The 16,302-nt window shown below is 39.8% G+C and overlaps 1 protein-coding gene across 6 annotated transcripts in view; it reads right to left on the reverse strand.

Moving 5' to 3' along the window:
- AHI1 (Abelson helper integration site 1) overlaps positions 1-15,314 on the reverse strand; it is a 223,063-nt gene extending 207,749 nt beyond the window's left edge. For 4 of the 6 annotated variants that reach the window (XM_069599286.1, XM_069599285.1, XM_069599287.1 and 1 more), the window contains exons 1-3: positions 14,822-15,314; positions 9,714-9,781; positions 8,088-8,212 (exon numbers count right to left, since the gene is read on the reverse strand). In XM_069599286.1, coding sequence (XP_069455387.1) covers positions 8,088-8,212; positions 9,714-9,723 — 135 coding nt within the window. In that variant the 5' untranslated portion in view covers positions 9,724-9,781; positions 14,822-15,314. Of the gene's footprint in view, positions 1-1,793; positions 2,659-8,087; positions 8,213-9,713; positions 9,782-14,821 lie in introns of those variants that run through there. The other 2 variants (XM_069599289.1, XM_069599290.1) reach the window with 2 other exon arrangements.
- Positions 15,315-16,302: the final 988 nt, after the last annotated feature.

The following is a 16,302-nucleotide window of genomic DNA, read 5'->3' on the forward strand; positions in this document are numbered from 1 at the left end:
CTTCCCCAATGCTGCTGCTGCTAAGTTGCTTCAGTTGTGTCCGACTCTGTGAGACCCCATAGATGGCAGCCCACCAGGCTCCCCCGTCCCTGGGATTCTCCAGGCAAGAACACTGGAGTGGGTTGCCATTTCCTTCTCCAATGCATGAAAGTGAAAAGTGAAAGTGAAGACGCTCAGTTGTGTCCAACTCAGCGACCCCACAGACCACAGCCTACCAGGCTCCTCCATCCATGGGATTTTCCAGGCAAGAGTACAGGAGTGGGTTGCCATTGCCTTTTCCATCTTCCCCAATATCAGCACTGAAAATACTCCTTTTTATAGTTAAACTTTCTGAAAAAGTTGTCCATACTTGTACTGCTTCATCTTTTTATGAACAGTATATTAAAAAGTTTTGCTCTCTACCCTGGTAATTAACTTTTGAATACTTCCTTGGTAAGTAAAAATACCATTCTGATTTCCAACCTAAATAGCTTTTAAAGTGTTCCTGTATTTTTATTAGTTGATGTCATTTTCTCTTGTAATTAATTTTTTTTTCATACCTTTTGCTCACTTAAGATACCTGCGTGCTAAGTTGCTTCAGTTGTGTCTGACTCTTCATGACCCTATGGACTGTAGCCGATCAGGCTCCTCTCTTCATGGGATTCTCCAGGCAAGAATACTGGAGTGAGTTGTAATGCCCTTCCCCAGGGGATCTTCCCAACCCAGGGATCGAATCCACATCTCTTATGTCTCTTGCACTGGCAGGTGGGTTCTTTACCACTAGCACCACTTGGAAAGCCCTAAGAGATATAGTATCTTACTATTCAAAGCATTTATTTGTAGCATTTCTTTATTTATTAACATTTGGAATGGAACTTACTCATAGATTGTTCTTTAGATTGATAGGGGAATAGAATGCTAAAAAGAAACTCTGATTCCAGAATACAAGTGTTCAATAAATTTTAGCTATTAGTACTAGATCTGTGACTATAAAAAAAAAAATCATAGTTTTAATGAACTAGCTAACTTTAAGTTGTATTTGTTTCTGACTCAAAGTATCTTCTACCTCAGATTTATCTATTCCTTCAACAAGTACTTACTGGTCTTCTATGTGCAGACTGAATATTCTTATTATTTGGGATGTCTTTCATTTAAGATCAGATTATCTTCCCACACTGGAAAACTGAACCAGCCCACTCCTATTTTCTTACTTAAATATCTGTCTATTAATTTAGATTTTTTACATTTAACTTTTTAAGATATCTGAGACGTAATTTAATGTGAGATAAAATGAAACTGTAAATGACCTTTTTCCCTAGAAGCTAAGGCAATGTTATCAGTACTAGTCCCTGTACCATAGCTTCTTGAAACACCTGGCAGAAACAATGGAAAAATTTCTACATACATAACTGGTTTCAAGGCTCATCCAAATTTATTTTCACATTATAAATTCTCTATTCCTAAATACTTTGTTTTCATTCATGTATCTGGAGATAGTACTACACACTCAACTAATCTATCTTCCATAGTTTTATTGATTCTTTCAGGAGGGAACACAAGTCATAATTCTTTCCCAATTCACACGCTCCCTATTGCCCTCATACATGACTGACAATGTAGGCACAAGTACATTCCTTGGAACACTATTTTCCCTAAATATTGTATGGATATTGCTCCATTGTCTTTGGACTTAAGTGTTTTTGGAGAGAAGCTGGAAATATACTAGATGTTTCTTCTTCTGTTTAGATGTTAGCAAAATTTCTCTCTCCCTTGAAATTTAAGTTTCCAGATAGAGTTCTCATCTCAAACTTTACCTGGAATGCAAGATGGATTCATCTCTTCCCACATCCTTTTTCATTCTCGGGAAAGTTTCCTCCTCATGCTCTTTTTATTATTCCTGCTCCATTAGTGCTGTCTGGGAACACAGACTTGTAAGTCAAGTATTTCTACATGTCCTTATTTACTGTATCTTTCATTTTAGTTTCAGCCATTTTCTCTCATATTTGTTGCCCAATCACTAAATTTTTCCTTAGTGTCAATTCTATTATTTTAGGCCTGAGGTACAGTTTTTGAGGCAGCAATGAAGAAAGAATCAAGAGGAGACTATAGTTTTAAATCCAGATTCTAAAATTCTTACATGATATTAAAAAATATGGCACAAAATTTGTATATGTAGGTTATCTCTAAATAGAAGGATTCAGGTTGTTTTGGTTTTACTTTAGTGGAGTAAAAGTCTTTGAAATCTAGTGGGTGAAAATTAGCTCATCCATTCTGGTTATTTCTGCTTTCATTGTCTTTGACTGTTTTACAACTTGGTAGAGAAAAAGGGTTAACATGTAGAAAACTCATAGCAATGCAAATGTTTCCTGTCCACAGGAACGTAAAAGAGTTTTGTAATATATGTAATCTATGTAAAATATTTCTATTAATATAATGCAACTAAATTTTGTCTGGTAAATAATAATATGGGCTTTCCCGTGACTCAGCTGGTAAAGAATCCTCCTGAAATATGGGAGACGGTTTGATCCCTGGGTTGGGAAGATCCGCTGGAGAAGGGAAAGCTGTATAAATGATTTCTACTAATATATAATGCAACTGAATTTTGTCTGGTAAATAATATAAATCTCTGTAAATCACATCCATTTGAGCTGGTTATAACATCTTACTGGTTCCCTCATTAATCAGTGGGCTAAATAAAATTTTTGATACATGTTAATACATTAAAAAATGTGTGTGTGTGTGTGTGCTCAGTTGTGTCCAACTCTTTGCAGCCCCATGGTCTATAGCCCACCAGGCTCCTCTTTCCATGGAATTCTCCAGGCAAGAATACTGGAATGGGTAACCATTCCCTTCCAGGGAATCTTCCCAACCCAGGGATCAAACTTGTGTTTCTTAAGTCTCTTGCACTGGCAGGTGGATTCTTTACCACTAGCACCACGTACATATAAATAAATAACTCCAATTTACTCTATTTTTGGCTACATGAACCTGGCAGAGATAGTAAGTGGTTTTCTATTCAGGTTCTCATATGCAAAATAAGACCTCTAATACCTACTTTCATGATTAACAGGAGAATCAGAAATGATAATTTGTAAAAACCTTATCAGAGTGCCTGATAGACACTGTTGAAAAACAGTAAGATAAACCTTCCATTATTATGAATTCTTCCATGGCTTTCCCTTTGCTTAATTTTCTTATCTAAGCCTGCTTCCTTTTTAGTCTCAGCCTGTTCTACACATGGGAGTTCTTGTTCTAAAGAGGTCCTATCACTTATTTTATTGAACAGTGTCCTATTGGGTTGTGGTAAAGACAGTAGATTCTGAAGTCAGATTGTCAGTTTGAATCAAGGTTTTATCACTAACTATGCAACTTTGGGTAAATTATTCAAACTCTCTGTGATCTAGTTTCCCTATCTATAAATGTAAATAAAGCTTCATAATTGTATTGTTTGTATTAAAAACTAGTGAATATACATAGAATATTTAGAAGTGCTTGAAAGAAAGCACTGTTATTTAGTAAATAAAACAGGTATTCGCCTCTATTTCTTAAAATAAAGCATTTAAGAAATATTTTTGCTTTCTAGGAATAATCTGTTTCTGTCCGGCTGAAAAATTCTTCCTGAATACTTTTACCTTTGAATTAACAGAGACTGTGGATGGCCTGGTGTGTGCCAAGAGACTGGGTAAATTACTTTTAATCACCTATCCCTTATGTGTTCCTACACCTAAACTGGATCTTAGATAAGTGGACCTATCTTCTGCCCATTTTCTGGTTATCCATTTAATTTAGCATCCCTGGCATAAACTGTACCGTGTTTATGCTCACAAAGCTCAGTTCTGACAGAGAGAGAAAGTATGAGTTCCACTTTGTCTGAGTCCATAAAAATACTCTGCGGTTGAGTCCAGGGTTCTTTCTGGTTTGCCAAATGTAAACCACTTTCCTCAAGGTGAGGGCATATACCAATAAGCAATGTTCATTGTCCATATGCCACTATTCCCTACCATACACCAAAAGCATCATGTTCTATCTTAGAGCAGCATCCACTATGGTACACCTAATCTGCTCCATTCTGACAGAATATGGTCCACTGGAAAAGGGAATGGCAAACCACTTCAGTATTCTTGCCTTGAGAACCCCATGAACAGTATGAAAGGCAAAATGATAGGACACTGAAAGATGAACTCCCCAGATCAGTGGGTGCCTAAATGCTACTGGAGATCAGTGGAGAAATAACTCCAGAAAGAAGGAAGGGATGGAACCAAAGCAAAAACAATGCCCAGTTGTGGATGTGACTGATGACAGACACAAGATCCGATGCTGTAAAGAGCAATATTGCATACAAACCTGGAATGTCAGGTCCATAAATCAAGGCAAATTGGAAGTAGTCAAATAGGAGATGGCAAGAGTGAACATCAACCTTCTAGGAATCAGTGAACTAAAATGGACTGGAATGGGTGAATTTAACTCAGATGATCATTATATCTACTACGGTGGGCAGGAATCCCTGAGAAGAAATGGAGCAGCCATCACGGTCAACAAGAGTCTGAAATGCAGTACTTGGATGCAATCTCAAAAATGACAGAATGATCTCTGTTCATTTCCAAGGCAAACTATTCAATATCACAGTGATCCAAGCCTATGCGCCAACCAGTAACACTGAAGAAGCTCAAGTTGAACGGTTCTATGAAGACCTACAAGACCTTGTAGAACTAACATCCCAAAAAGATGTCCTTTTCATTATAGGGGACTGGAATGCAAAAGTAGGTAGTCAGGAAACACCTGGAATAACAGGCAAATTTGGCCTTGAGTACAGAATGAAGCAGGGAAAAGGCTAATAGAGTTTTGCCAAGAGAATGCACTGGTCATAGCAAACACCCTCTTCCAACAACACAATAAAAGACTCTACACATGGACATCACCAGATGGTCAACACCGAAATCAGACTGATTATATTCTTTGCAGCCAAAGATGGAGAAGCTCTATACAGTCAGCAAAAACAAGACAGAGAGCTGACTGTGGCTCAGATCATGAACTCCTTATTGCCAAATTCAGACTTAAATTGAAGAAAGTAGGGAAAAACCACTAGACCATTCAGGGATGACCTAAATCAAACCCCTTATGATTATACAGTAGAAGTGAAAAATAGATTTAAGAGACTAGATCTGATAGAGTATCTGATGAACTACGGACGGAGGTTCGTGACATTGTACAGAAGACATGGATCAAGACCATCCCCATGGAAAAGAAATGCAAAAAAGCAAAATGGCTGTCTGAGGAGACCTTAAAAATAGGTAGAAAAGAAGAGAAGCGGAAAGCAAAGGAGAAAAGGAAAGATGTTCCCATACGAATGCAGAGTTCCAAAAAATAGCAAGGAGAGATAAAAAAGCCTTCCTCAGTGATCAATGCAAAGAAAGAAAGACTAGAGATCTCTTCAAGACAATTAGAGATACCAAGGGAACATTTCATGAAAAGATGGGCTCGATAAAGGACAGAAATGGTATGGACCTAATAGAAGCAGAAGATATTAAGAAGAGGTGGCAAGAATACACAGAAGAACTATACAAAAAAGATCTTCACAACCCAGATAATCACAATGGTGTGATCACTCACCTAGAGCCAGACATCCTGGAATGCAAAGTCAAGCGGGCCTTAGGAAGCATCACTATGAACAAAGCTAGTAGAGGTGATGGAATTCCAGTTGAGCTATTTCAAATCCTGAAAGATGATGCTGTGAAAGTGCTGTACTCAATATGCCAGCAAATTTGGAAAACTCAGCAGTGGCCACAGGACTGGAAAAGGTCAGTTTTCATTCTAATCCCAAAGAAAGGCAATGCCTAAGAATGCTCAAACTACTACACAACTGCACTCATTTCACACGCTAGTAAAGTAATGCTCAAAATTCTCCAAGCCAGGCTTTAGCAATTTGTGAACTGTGAACTTCGAGATGTTCAAGCTGGTTTTAGAAAAGGCAGAAGAACCAGAGATCCAATTGCAACATCCGCTGGATCATCGAAAAAGCAAGAGAGTTCCAGAAAAACATCCATTTCTGCTTTATTGACTATGCCAAAGCCTTTGACTGTGTGGATCACAATAAACTGTGGAAAATTCTGAAAGAGATGGGAATACCAGACCATCTGACCTGTCTCTTGAGAAACCTTTACGCAGGTTAGGAATCAACATTTAGAAGTGGGCATGAAACAACAGACTGCTTCCAAACAGAAAAAGGAATACATCAAGGCTGTATACTGTCACTCTGCTTATTTAACTTATATGCAGAGTACATCATGAGAAACACTGGGCTGGAGGAAGCACAAGCTAGAATCAAGACTGCTATGAGAAATAACCTCAGATATACAGATGACACCACCCTTATGGAAGAAAGTGAAGAAGAACTAAAAAAACCTCTTGATAAAAGTGAAGGAGGAGAGTGAAAAAGTTGGCTTAAAGCTCAACATTTAGAAAACGAAGATCATGGCATCTGGTCCCATCACTTCATGGGAAATAGATGGGGAAACAGTGTAACAGTGGCTGACTTTATTTTGGGGGGCTCCAAAATCACTGCAGATAGTAATTGCAGCCATGAAATTAAAAGATGCTTACTCCTTGGAAGGAAAGTTATGACCAACCTAGATAGCATATTCAAAAGCAGAGACACTACTTTGCCAACAAAGGTCCATCTAGTCAAGGCTATGGTTTTTCCAGTGGTCATGTATGGATATGAGAGTTCAACGGTGAAGAGAGCTGAGCACCGAAGAATGGATGCTTTTGAACTGTGGTGTTGGAGAAGACTCTTGAGAGTCCCTTGGACTGCAAGGAGATCCAACCAGTCCATCCTAAAGGAGATCAGTCCTGGGTTTTCACTGGAAGGACTGATGTTGAAGCTGAAACTCCAATACTTTGGCGATCTCATGCGAAGAGTTGACTCATTGGAAAAGACCCTAATGCTGGGAAGGACATAGGGGATTACAGAGGATGAGATGGCAGGATGGTATCACTGACTCAATGGACATGGGTTTGGGTAGACTCCAGGAGTTGGTGATGAACAGGGAGGCCTGGTGTGCTGCGATTCATGGGGTCGCAGAGTCAGACATGATTGAGTGAACTGAACTGTCAGTGGTTCTTACTTCGTAAGGAGTATATACGTATGCAGTGTATACTGTGGTGCCAGGAACTCCTTACATGCATGCAGCTGGATCCTAACCAAGGTTATTACATTTTTTGTTTCACTCAAGAAATAATTATTACACTGATGGCTGCTAGACAGAACACTAAAATGAACAGGTCTCATGACAAAATACAGACTAGGTTAAAACATGCTACAAGTAAAATGTAGGATGTATATAACTCATAAAACTCCTGTTAAAGGAATGTGTGTATTCCTTTTATCAATTACCGGAACATGCAAGTACCAACTGCCAGAACTTGCATGAAGTTACTTATTTGTGCTTGTGTGTGTATCTGTGAGTACACAGAGATTATGGTCAAAGGACTGTATGAAATGGAAACGGAAATAGCGAGACAGGTTTGAAGAGTGAATAGTGCCTTAACTGGGATACTATTACAGACTCTAATACCCTGGGAATCAGACTGTAGTTAATTTCTGACTTGTTTAGTATTTCTTTGAGTTCTGTATTTTCAGTCCCTTCAAGGGACCAAAAAATTCTATCATTTGAAAGGGTACCTCAAGTACAAACGGGTAACTCTTTCTTTAAGATTCCATTGATTTCCCCTGGTTCTGCTGGGTAGAATCAGATGAAGAAGTCTATGTGAAGATAAGCCATTACGTATCTGAAATAAGATATTACTTCCTAAACTCTTCACAATTCTGGGTTAAAAATAAGGGTTTTCTGCAAGACCGTGTAATACGGCTAGTTTGCATGTCCCTGGTATCCCTGGTCACTTCAACCAGTTGGTCTGTTATTCTTGTAGGGCCGCACTCAAGAACTCGATATTCCAAGAGTGAGGCTGATTTGAAGGCAAGCTTTGTTTTACCATGTGATTGACCATTTTGCTGTTTTTAATTTCCAAAGTTCCTTAGAGTTTTCATATGAAACTCTTGGTTTTAGGCAGATATTCAACTCAACATTACCAAATGATGAATTACTCACTGAGATTTTTTCTCCAGATTGGACAATTTTTTTCTTCGTTTTTTTTCTTTCACGTATTAGATCATTGTGGGCCTTAAGCAACTCCTCAAAGCGAACTTTGGTCTTCACTTTAGCTTCACTCTCAACTACAAATGATAATGACTCATGTCATTTTCTCTGCAACTTTACTATCACATACATCATGATAAAAAATAAAACCCCACAGCCTCGCAAATACCTGCTTTAGTTAAAACATTTGACGAGTCCTTTCTTAAACAACATTTCTTTTGGATTTGGTGACACCAAACTCACTTATACCCCACTTACCTTTTGTGCTACTCCCTCCAAAAGTTTCCTTTGCTAAGTTAACTTTTTACTTACCATGCACACAGCATCTGCCACTGTTAGTTATGTGGCCTTAAAACAAGTCACTTAACATCTCTAAACTTCATTCTCCTTATGTGTAAAGTCAGAAAAATCCTAAGTCAAAGATCAGTTTTTCATGAAAAATGACTAATGCTTGACTGGCCAACAATCAAGCGTTCAACAAATATTAAAAACTGAAAGTTGTTTTCCCCTTTAAAACATAAATCATATCAGGCTAGTCCTTGCTTAAGACTGTGAGTTTCCCAGTTCACTTAGAACAAAATAAAAGAAGTCATTCACATGCCCTACATGGTTCTCATTTCCTGGCCTGTCTACCTGTATAGCTTCAGTTAAAAAAAAATAGCCCCTGACATTCCTACATTCTAGCCAGACATACCTTTTTTTCTTTTTTAGCTCTTCTGCCAGAACAGGCAGTTTCCCACATGAAGCTGCTTCTACCCTGTGCAGACGTCTTCTAGCTCCTCACACCTGGCTGGGGTTAATATATGCCTGTTTTAAATGTTGCCTGTAAAGTGAACATTTCCTGACAACCTCATCTATATTTCTCCATTTCTCACACCGCAGACTTTTTTTCCTTCACAACACTTAACCCAGCTTGAATTTGTATAATTATTTGTATACATATATATCTATTATATATATATATGTATATATATATATACACACTGTGACTCTCCCACTATACCCAGTAGTTCATAACGACATCCCTAGCTATTATCATGGGGTCTAGCACAGAGTAAATACTCAAACATGTTTCAAATAAATGCTGAATGAATGAATGCCCCAGGGCAGGTATTGGGAAACTACCTGCAGGCCAGTCAACTGTTTCAATAAATAAAGTTTTATTGAAACACAGCCATACCCACTCTGTTAAGAATTATCATGGCTGCCTCCATGCTTCTATGGCAGAGTTGAGAAGTTGTAGCAGAGACCAAATCTAAAATATTTACTAGCTTGCCTTTTAGGAAAAAGTTCACCAAAGTCTACTTTAAAGTCAAATATCCATTTGATAATAAAAAATAAAAACTAACCATATGTTATTTACTCTGCCCAGCTGAGTCCCAAATTGTCAGCCACTGAATACACATATTAACCTTAATTACCAACATTTCATTTGAAAGAAATATCAAACCATGAAATATCTATAAATGTTATATTTGGTTGATGATATCTACTTTACTGCTTAATTGGTTAAAGAATCTCTTAAAAGAATCCACACTTTAAATAATATGCACTGCATATAAAAAATAGAAATCTTACCAGTGGGCATATCTCAGCTTTACGGAGAGCATTGAGTGACAGTATAAAGCACTGATTCAGTCAGGATCCTATTAAAACAAAGAGATTTATTTGTAAAATGGATTTTCCAAATAAAAGTTATAAAATATTCTTCATGCAGCATTATGTGATTGTCCACTATCTCAACAGGTTAAAAATAAAACTAAGTTCTCTTATCCCTATCTTATACAAACAACTCAAATACATCTAAATCAGTTTAGAGTCTTAAAGTGAAGCAAACTGGATCAAAATTGAGTAAAATATGTATATATTGAGAAAAAAATTGTTTTAATTATTGAAAGGCAACAAGTATCTAACTTAGTATAGTATGCTTTTAAAGTATTTGGGCTTTCCTGGTAGCTCAGATGGTAGATAATCTGCCTGCAATGGGAGAGACCCCAGTTTGATCCCTGCATCAAGAAGATCCCCTGAGAAGGGAATGGCAACCCACTTTAGTATTCTTACCTGGAGAATTCCATGGACAGAGGAGTGTGGTAGGTTACAGTCCATGAGGTCCCAGAGTCAGACATGACTGAGTGACTAACACTAAAGTATTTTAAGTAAATAAATGGACATTTCTATGTACTTCTGAGAAACTAAACTCCATATCAGGATTGATTTTCCCAAGTGCATACATTATTGCACTAGTAAAGTATACTTCTGGGTGGCACATTCACAGATAATGAATTTAAATATTTCTGTGCCTGCCACTGAAAATACTGCTACAACAGAAGGTTTAGTACAAGCATTCATTCCATCTTCTCAGATCAATACCTGGGTGTGTATCATTGTGTACCTAAAACATGGATAAGCTCAGTATATATATTCTTAAATTTTTTATTTTTTAAAAGATGAGGGAGTCAAAAACATTAATTCTCACATTAAAACATAATGTGCATATATTTTTAAGAATAAAACTGAAGACTTAAAAAATTCTTTTTATTTGGTTCAACAGTTATCAGTTAAGGTTCTAGACTCCCAGAGATCCACATCCATTTTCTTTTAGTATTAGTGGTACTTTGGACAGAAAAGTCTGATAAGAAATGCTAAAAAGAATGTTTATACAAATAAACTAATTATGTGAGTTAACTTCTGTAACAACTATCCAATACAGAGACAAAATAGATATCATTAAATCCACAGAGTAAAACCTCCCATTCCTTACTGATACAGACCAGCATTAACTCTTTCTAGATGATTTAGATCTAATAAGGCTGATCAACTTTCCAATCTACCCCAGATTAGAAAATAGAGAGGCTGCAAAGCCAACTGCATCAGTAACTGAAACCTGGCCGCACAGAAATAGGAAAAAATATAAAGCAAATAAAGATTTAATATTTAAAGTATTCCATAGTGATTCCCTGGTGGCTCAGACAGTGAAGAATCTTCCTGCAAAGCAAGAGACCTGGGTTCAGTCCCTGTGGGATGATCCCCTGGAGTAGGAAATGGCAACCCACCTCAGTATTCTTGCCTGGAGAACTCCAGAGAAAGAGGAGCCTGGTGGGGCTACAGAGAGTCACAAAGAGTCAGACAAAATTGAGGGACTAGCATAGTGATTCAACAATCAGGAAGACAGCTGAACTATGACTCTGAGCCATCAAGAAAGGCTTACTTCTTTTGTTTGATCCTGAGCAGAAAATTTATTAAATTAAAACTCCTGAAGAGAACAAAGAATCAAGGATGATTCTCATGGTTTTCAGACTTGAATAATCAGACCAGTAGTATTATTAATTGGAGTATAGCACAGTATAGGCAAGTCAGAGAAGGCAATGGCACCCCACTCCAGTACTCTTGCCTGGAAAATCCCATAGACAGAGGCGCCTGGAAGGCTGCAGTGAGGTCGGACACGACTGAGTGTCTTCATTTTCACTTTTCACTTTCATGCATTAGAGAAGGAAATGGAAACCCACTCCAGTGTTCTTGCCTGGAGAATCCCAGGGACGGGGGAGCCTGGTGGGCTACTGTCTATAGGGTCACACAGAGTCGGACACCACTGATGCGACTTAGCAGCAGCAGCAGCAGCAACAGTACCGGCAAGTATAGCGGAGCTGCTTAAAACACAATTACTGTGATCTCCCACAGTTACTTGTGTGAAAGAAAGAAAGTGAAAGTGAAGTCGCTCAGTCGTGTCTGACTCTTTGCGACCCCATGGACTGTAGCCTACCAGGCTCCTCCATCCACGGAGTTTTCCAGGCAAGAGTACTGGAGTGGGTTGCCTTTCCTTCTCCATGGGATCTTCCCAACCGAGGGATTGAACCCTGGTCTCCCACATTCCAGGCAGATGCTTTAACCTCTGAGCCACCAAAGAGTTGGGCTGGGCAATTTGTTTCCTTATCTGTAAAGTCAAAGGGCAACTATTCAGAGGACTATTGTTAAGAGTTAAACGATTAAAACGCTAAAAGAGTGCCTCAGAACAGACATCAACATTAGCCACAACTATAATAGATATTTCTTACAGGGACACTCAGTGAACTTGGTGGGACATGCTGGGCTGATACCTGATGGATATTAAGCAGCTACAAGCACTAGCTCTATTGTTAGATTCCCGGTTCTACCTGTCAGTAGATTAATCTCTTTGAACCTCAATTCCTCATCTTTCAAAAGAGAATAATAGTAATAAATGACTTATCGGGTACTATAAAGATTAAATAAGAATATGCAAGTAAAACACTTAGCACAATGCCTACAGTATGGCAAGCTCTTCAAAAATGATAGCTATTACTATATATATATATATATATACATATATATATATATATATGTGGGTGTGTGTAAGGATGGAGATACACATACATATAATCCATTTATGTTAAGTAGACAACAGAATATAGCAATCCAGTGATGAGACAGAGGATGAAAATTTGGGCATTATTTATATTTGTGATGATTGCAAGAAAAAAATGCTGAAAAGAAAATTTGGGGCCCACAAAATAAACTAAAAGACATCAGGCAGAAAATGAAAAACTGGGAGCAGTAACCAAAGGAAAAAGAGTTTCAAGAAAGAAGTGGTCTACACTGTGCTCTCGAAGTGCCTTGATCTTCATTCCTCCTTCTGCTTCCTGAATTTTCACTCTGATAAACTACCCACCCCTCCCCAACCAAACTGCTAGCTGTGAGAGGGCTAGGCCTATGCTCTCTTCATCTTTGTATTCCCATTTTAAAAGGGGGTGGGGCAGTAATAGGGTCAAAATGAGTCAGGCATAAGCTCTTGTTTTGATAATTACTGAATGTATGGCTTTGGGCAAGCTACTTAGTCTCACTAAGGCTTCTTTTTTTTTTTTTTTTTTTGCCTGGTAAATGAAAATGGCACCTCCTTTATTATAAGGAGAAGAGGAAATACTGAAAAGGAAAAGTGACCAGCACAGTGGATGGCCCATTACTTTATGTGATTATTATAGCATTGCTGCTAAGTCACTTCAGTCGTGTCCGACTCTGTGCGACCCCATAGATGGCAGCCCACGAGGCTCCCCCGTCCCAGGGATTCTCCAGGCAAAAACAGACAATTATGTGATAGACAAAACATAATTATGTATTTATATTATTTACTATTATTTAATAGTCTAATGTACAATCCAATTAGTAAACACTAATATTATTCAATGATGAACACAGCAAATACATTACAGAAATAATCATCTCTAAGCAGTAATGTGTACTATAGCAAATACCTTAAATAATGACTTATATTTGATAAGTAAGATCATCAAGGAAAATTAAGGTCAAACTTAAAAAGAAATTGTGAACTTCATATATGTCATTATATTTAAAAACTTCTCCCTCATAATCCCTTTAACAGGACCTGCTAAGAAACATTAATACAAAATAGGAAAACAAACTGTTACATTTCATCTCATTTTATTTTTTCTCTAAACACCTCATTATCAGCCAATAAATGACTAAAGATCAAGGAAAAAACAGGCAGAGGCTTGGATGATTCACTCCTTACTGAATTTTACAGCATGGGAAAAAAGGAAAGAAAAACCCGTATACATATTCAATCAATAAATCAAGATAGTATTTTTAAATATGTAAGATTATAAATACAATGAAAAATTTGGGGCATTTAAATTTCTTTCATATATACTTTTTAACTTCACAGAGTCCTCATAACAAGCAATCTTCTTCCATAAGACCAAGCAGTAACAGCAATCACAAATGCAACAAGTGAAAAAACTGTTAGTATCCTTCTCTTAGAAGAAGGAAAAGTCATATACTCCAATCAGTAGATGTTTTTATAGTAATGTTGAAAAGTAGCACAGCCATTTGGAAGAGATTCCTAAATAGTATATATTTCCTTTTATTTGTATACATATTGAAATAACCCTATTAATGTAGCTAGACTCTTAGAAACGTAACAGATCGATCACCCTTTCTCAGATGTAATTAAGGCATTTCACAGGTTCAAGATTCAGCACCAAGATGACACCCTAAAAGGAAATAAATGTAGCATCTGATTTAAATGTATGCTGTTAAACCAGAATCCATCCTAAAGGAGATCAGTCCTGGGTGTTCTTTGGAAGGAATAATGCTAAAGCTGAAACTCCAGTACTTTGGCCCCTCATGCGAAGAGTTGACTCACTGGAAAAGACCCTGATGCTGGGAGGGATTCGGGGCAGGAGGAGAAGGGGACGACAGAGGATGAGATGGCTCGATGGACGTGAGTCTGAGTGATCTCCGGGAGTTGGTGAGGGACAGGGAGGCCTGGCGTGCTGCGATTCATGGGGTCGCAAAGAGTCGGACACGACTGAGCGACTGAACTGAACTGAAACCAGAATCAGGAATAGGAAAGGCAAAGACTGCATTCACTCTTTCAGGACAACACGCTCAACGCTCCGGAGAAGATCCGCCCAGGAACAAGAGAAAAAAAGTAAGTACGCAGAGGTAACTCTCAAAACCACATCTCTCCACTCCGCGGCGCTGGGCCGGTCAGATTGCAGTGGCGCTTCGCGGCCCCCGTCCGCCCTGCTGGGCCCACCGCCCCCACGCCCTCGGATCTGAGCAGCCCTCCACGCTGCTGTCCCCAGAGAGGGCAGGGCAGGCCGAGTTCCCGGGCCCGGGATCCCGCCACCACCAGCCTGCAGGGTACTCACACAGAAGAGGGCGCAGAACTGCCGACAACGGGTCCCTAGGGAGCCACCACCCGGACCGTGCGGGGCGGGCTGGGAGTGAGATAGCCACCCAGCCACCCCAGCCGCCCGCCTCCCAGACTCTGAGTACCCGCCGGGTGCCGCAGGGCTGGCAGCGCGCCTCCAGCCGACGTCAGCGCCTGCCTACGGCGCCGTCCCCATGACAACCGATGCGGGCCCGGCTCTCCTTTTGGACCTCGGCCGGCCTCGGCGCCCCACCGTGGCTCCGCCCCTCCCGCAGCCCCGCCTTCTCCGGGGTCTGGAGGCGCTGCTGTGTGGCGTAGGCGGAGGCGGCGCGCGCGCGCCCTCAGACTATGGTGGGGCGCGCGCTCGGGGGCTGCGCGTTGGACTCCTCGGGCCCGTGCGGGCCGCGAAAGGGAATCTGTTCCCCTTGCAGCTGGAAGGAACCCTGAGAATACGCAGGTGCTTCTCGGAGCTTGCTACCGTCCGGTCTGTCACCCGGAAGAAGCTCTCTGCTCTTCAGAACTGTAGCCAGCTCTGGGAAAAACGGCAGGGGGCAAAGCCAGACGAACGCTGTCGTAGAACCCGCCAAGGCAAAGAAACATGAATGATGCAAAGAAATACACTTGTCAAGCCACCACCACCACCACCCTGCCCCACGCGATCGTGCCCACGAAATGAAACATCCTTTTAAGCGTGAAGAATACAGAATTGTACCACAGATCAAATCTTAGGGAAAAAAATTATTCATCTGGGGCTGAGTTATCACAGTTATAGTGAGATAACTATGTGTTTAAAACAGAACAGCAACCCCCAAAAGGTCATCTTCTGCTACACCCAGTGCCCCCTCCCACGTTCTAATTTTTGCCACAGGCGCCATCTCTAGCTCTGAGTCACCAGGGATGGAAAAATACTAGTCAAGTCACTCCAGGACTCTTGCATTTCCTGCAGTTGCAGTCACACTAAAACCTGTTGCTTCGTGTGGTAAGAGCATTATGCATATTTATTTGGAGTCCAGCTTTTCCATTCGCATTTGCCTCTCTACACACTTCAAAGCATATCTCATTTGTTTCTCCAAATCCTGTGAGAAGTTAGTGATAAATTTTAACCAACCCAGTAGATCCCCATCTTTCCACTTAAAATTTAATTCTCTTTCCAGGTCTCTATCTTGGCTTTATCCTCCCAGTTTTCTAGTTAAATTCCTGTAGATCCTTCCAAATGGCTTTTAACATCAAATCATGTCCATTCTACATTTCTAACATTCCCAGGGTAAGATCTGTCCATCTTAACTCCCACTGCCTTCTGTTCAGCTTTATCACTTCTCATTGGGAATGTTGTGAGATGGCCTCATTACCAGTCCCTTGACTCCAGTTTTGATCCCTGAATTCCAGTCTCCACGCTGCTGTCATACTGACCTCACTGAAAATGTGAATTTGATACCACTGTCCTGGAAATTGTTCAAAGATGATCGGTAGAAGAAAGTT

Source organism: Ovis canadensis, chromosome 8, assembly GCF_042477335.2.
Source record: "Ovis canadensis isolate MfBH-ARS-UI-01 breed Bighorn chromosome 8, ARS-UI_OviCan_v2, whole genome shotgun sequence".
Lineage (NCBI taxonomy): Eukaryota > Metazoa > Chordata > Mammalia > Artiodactyla > Bovidae > Ovis > Ovis canadensis.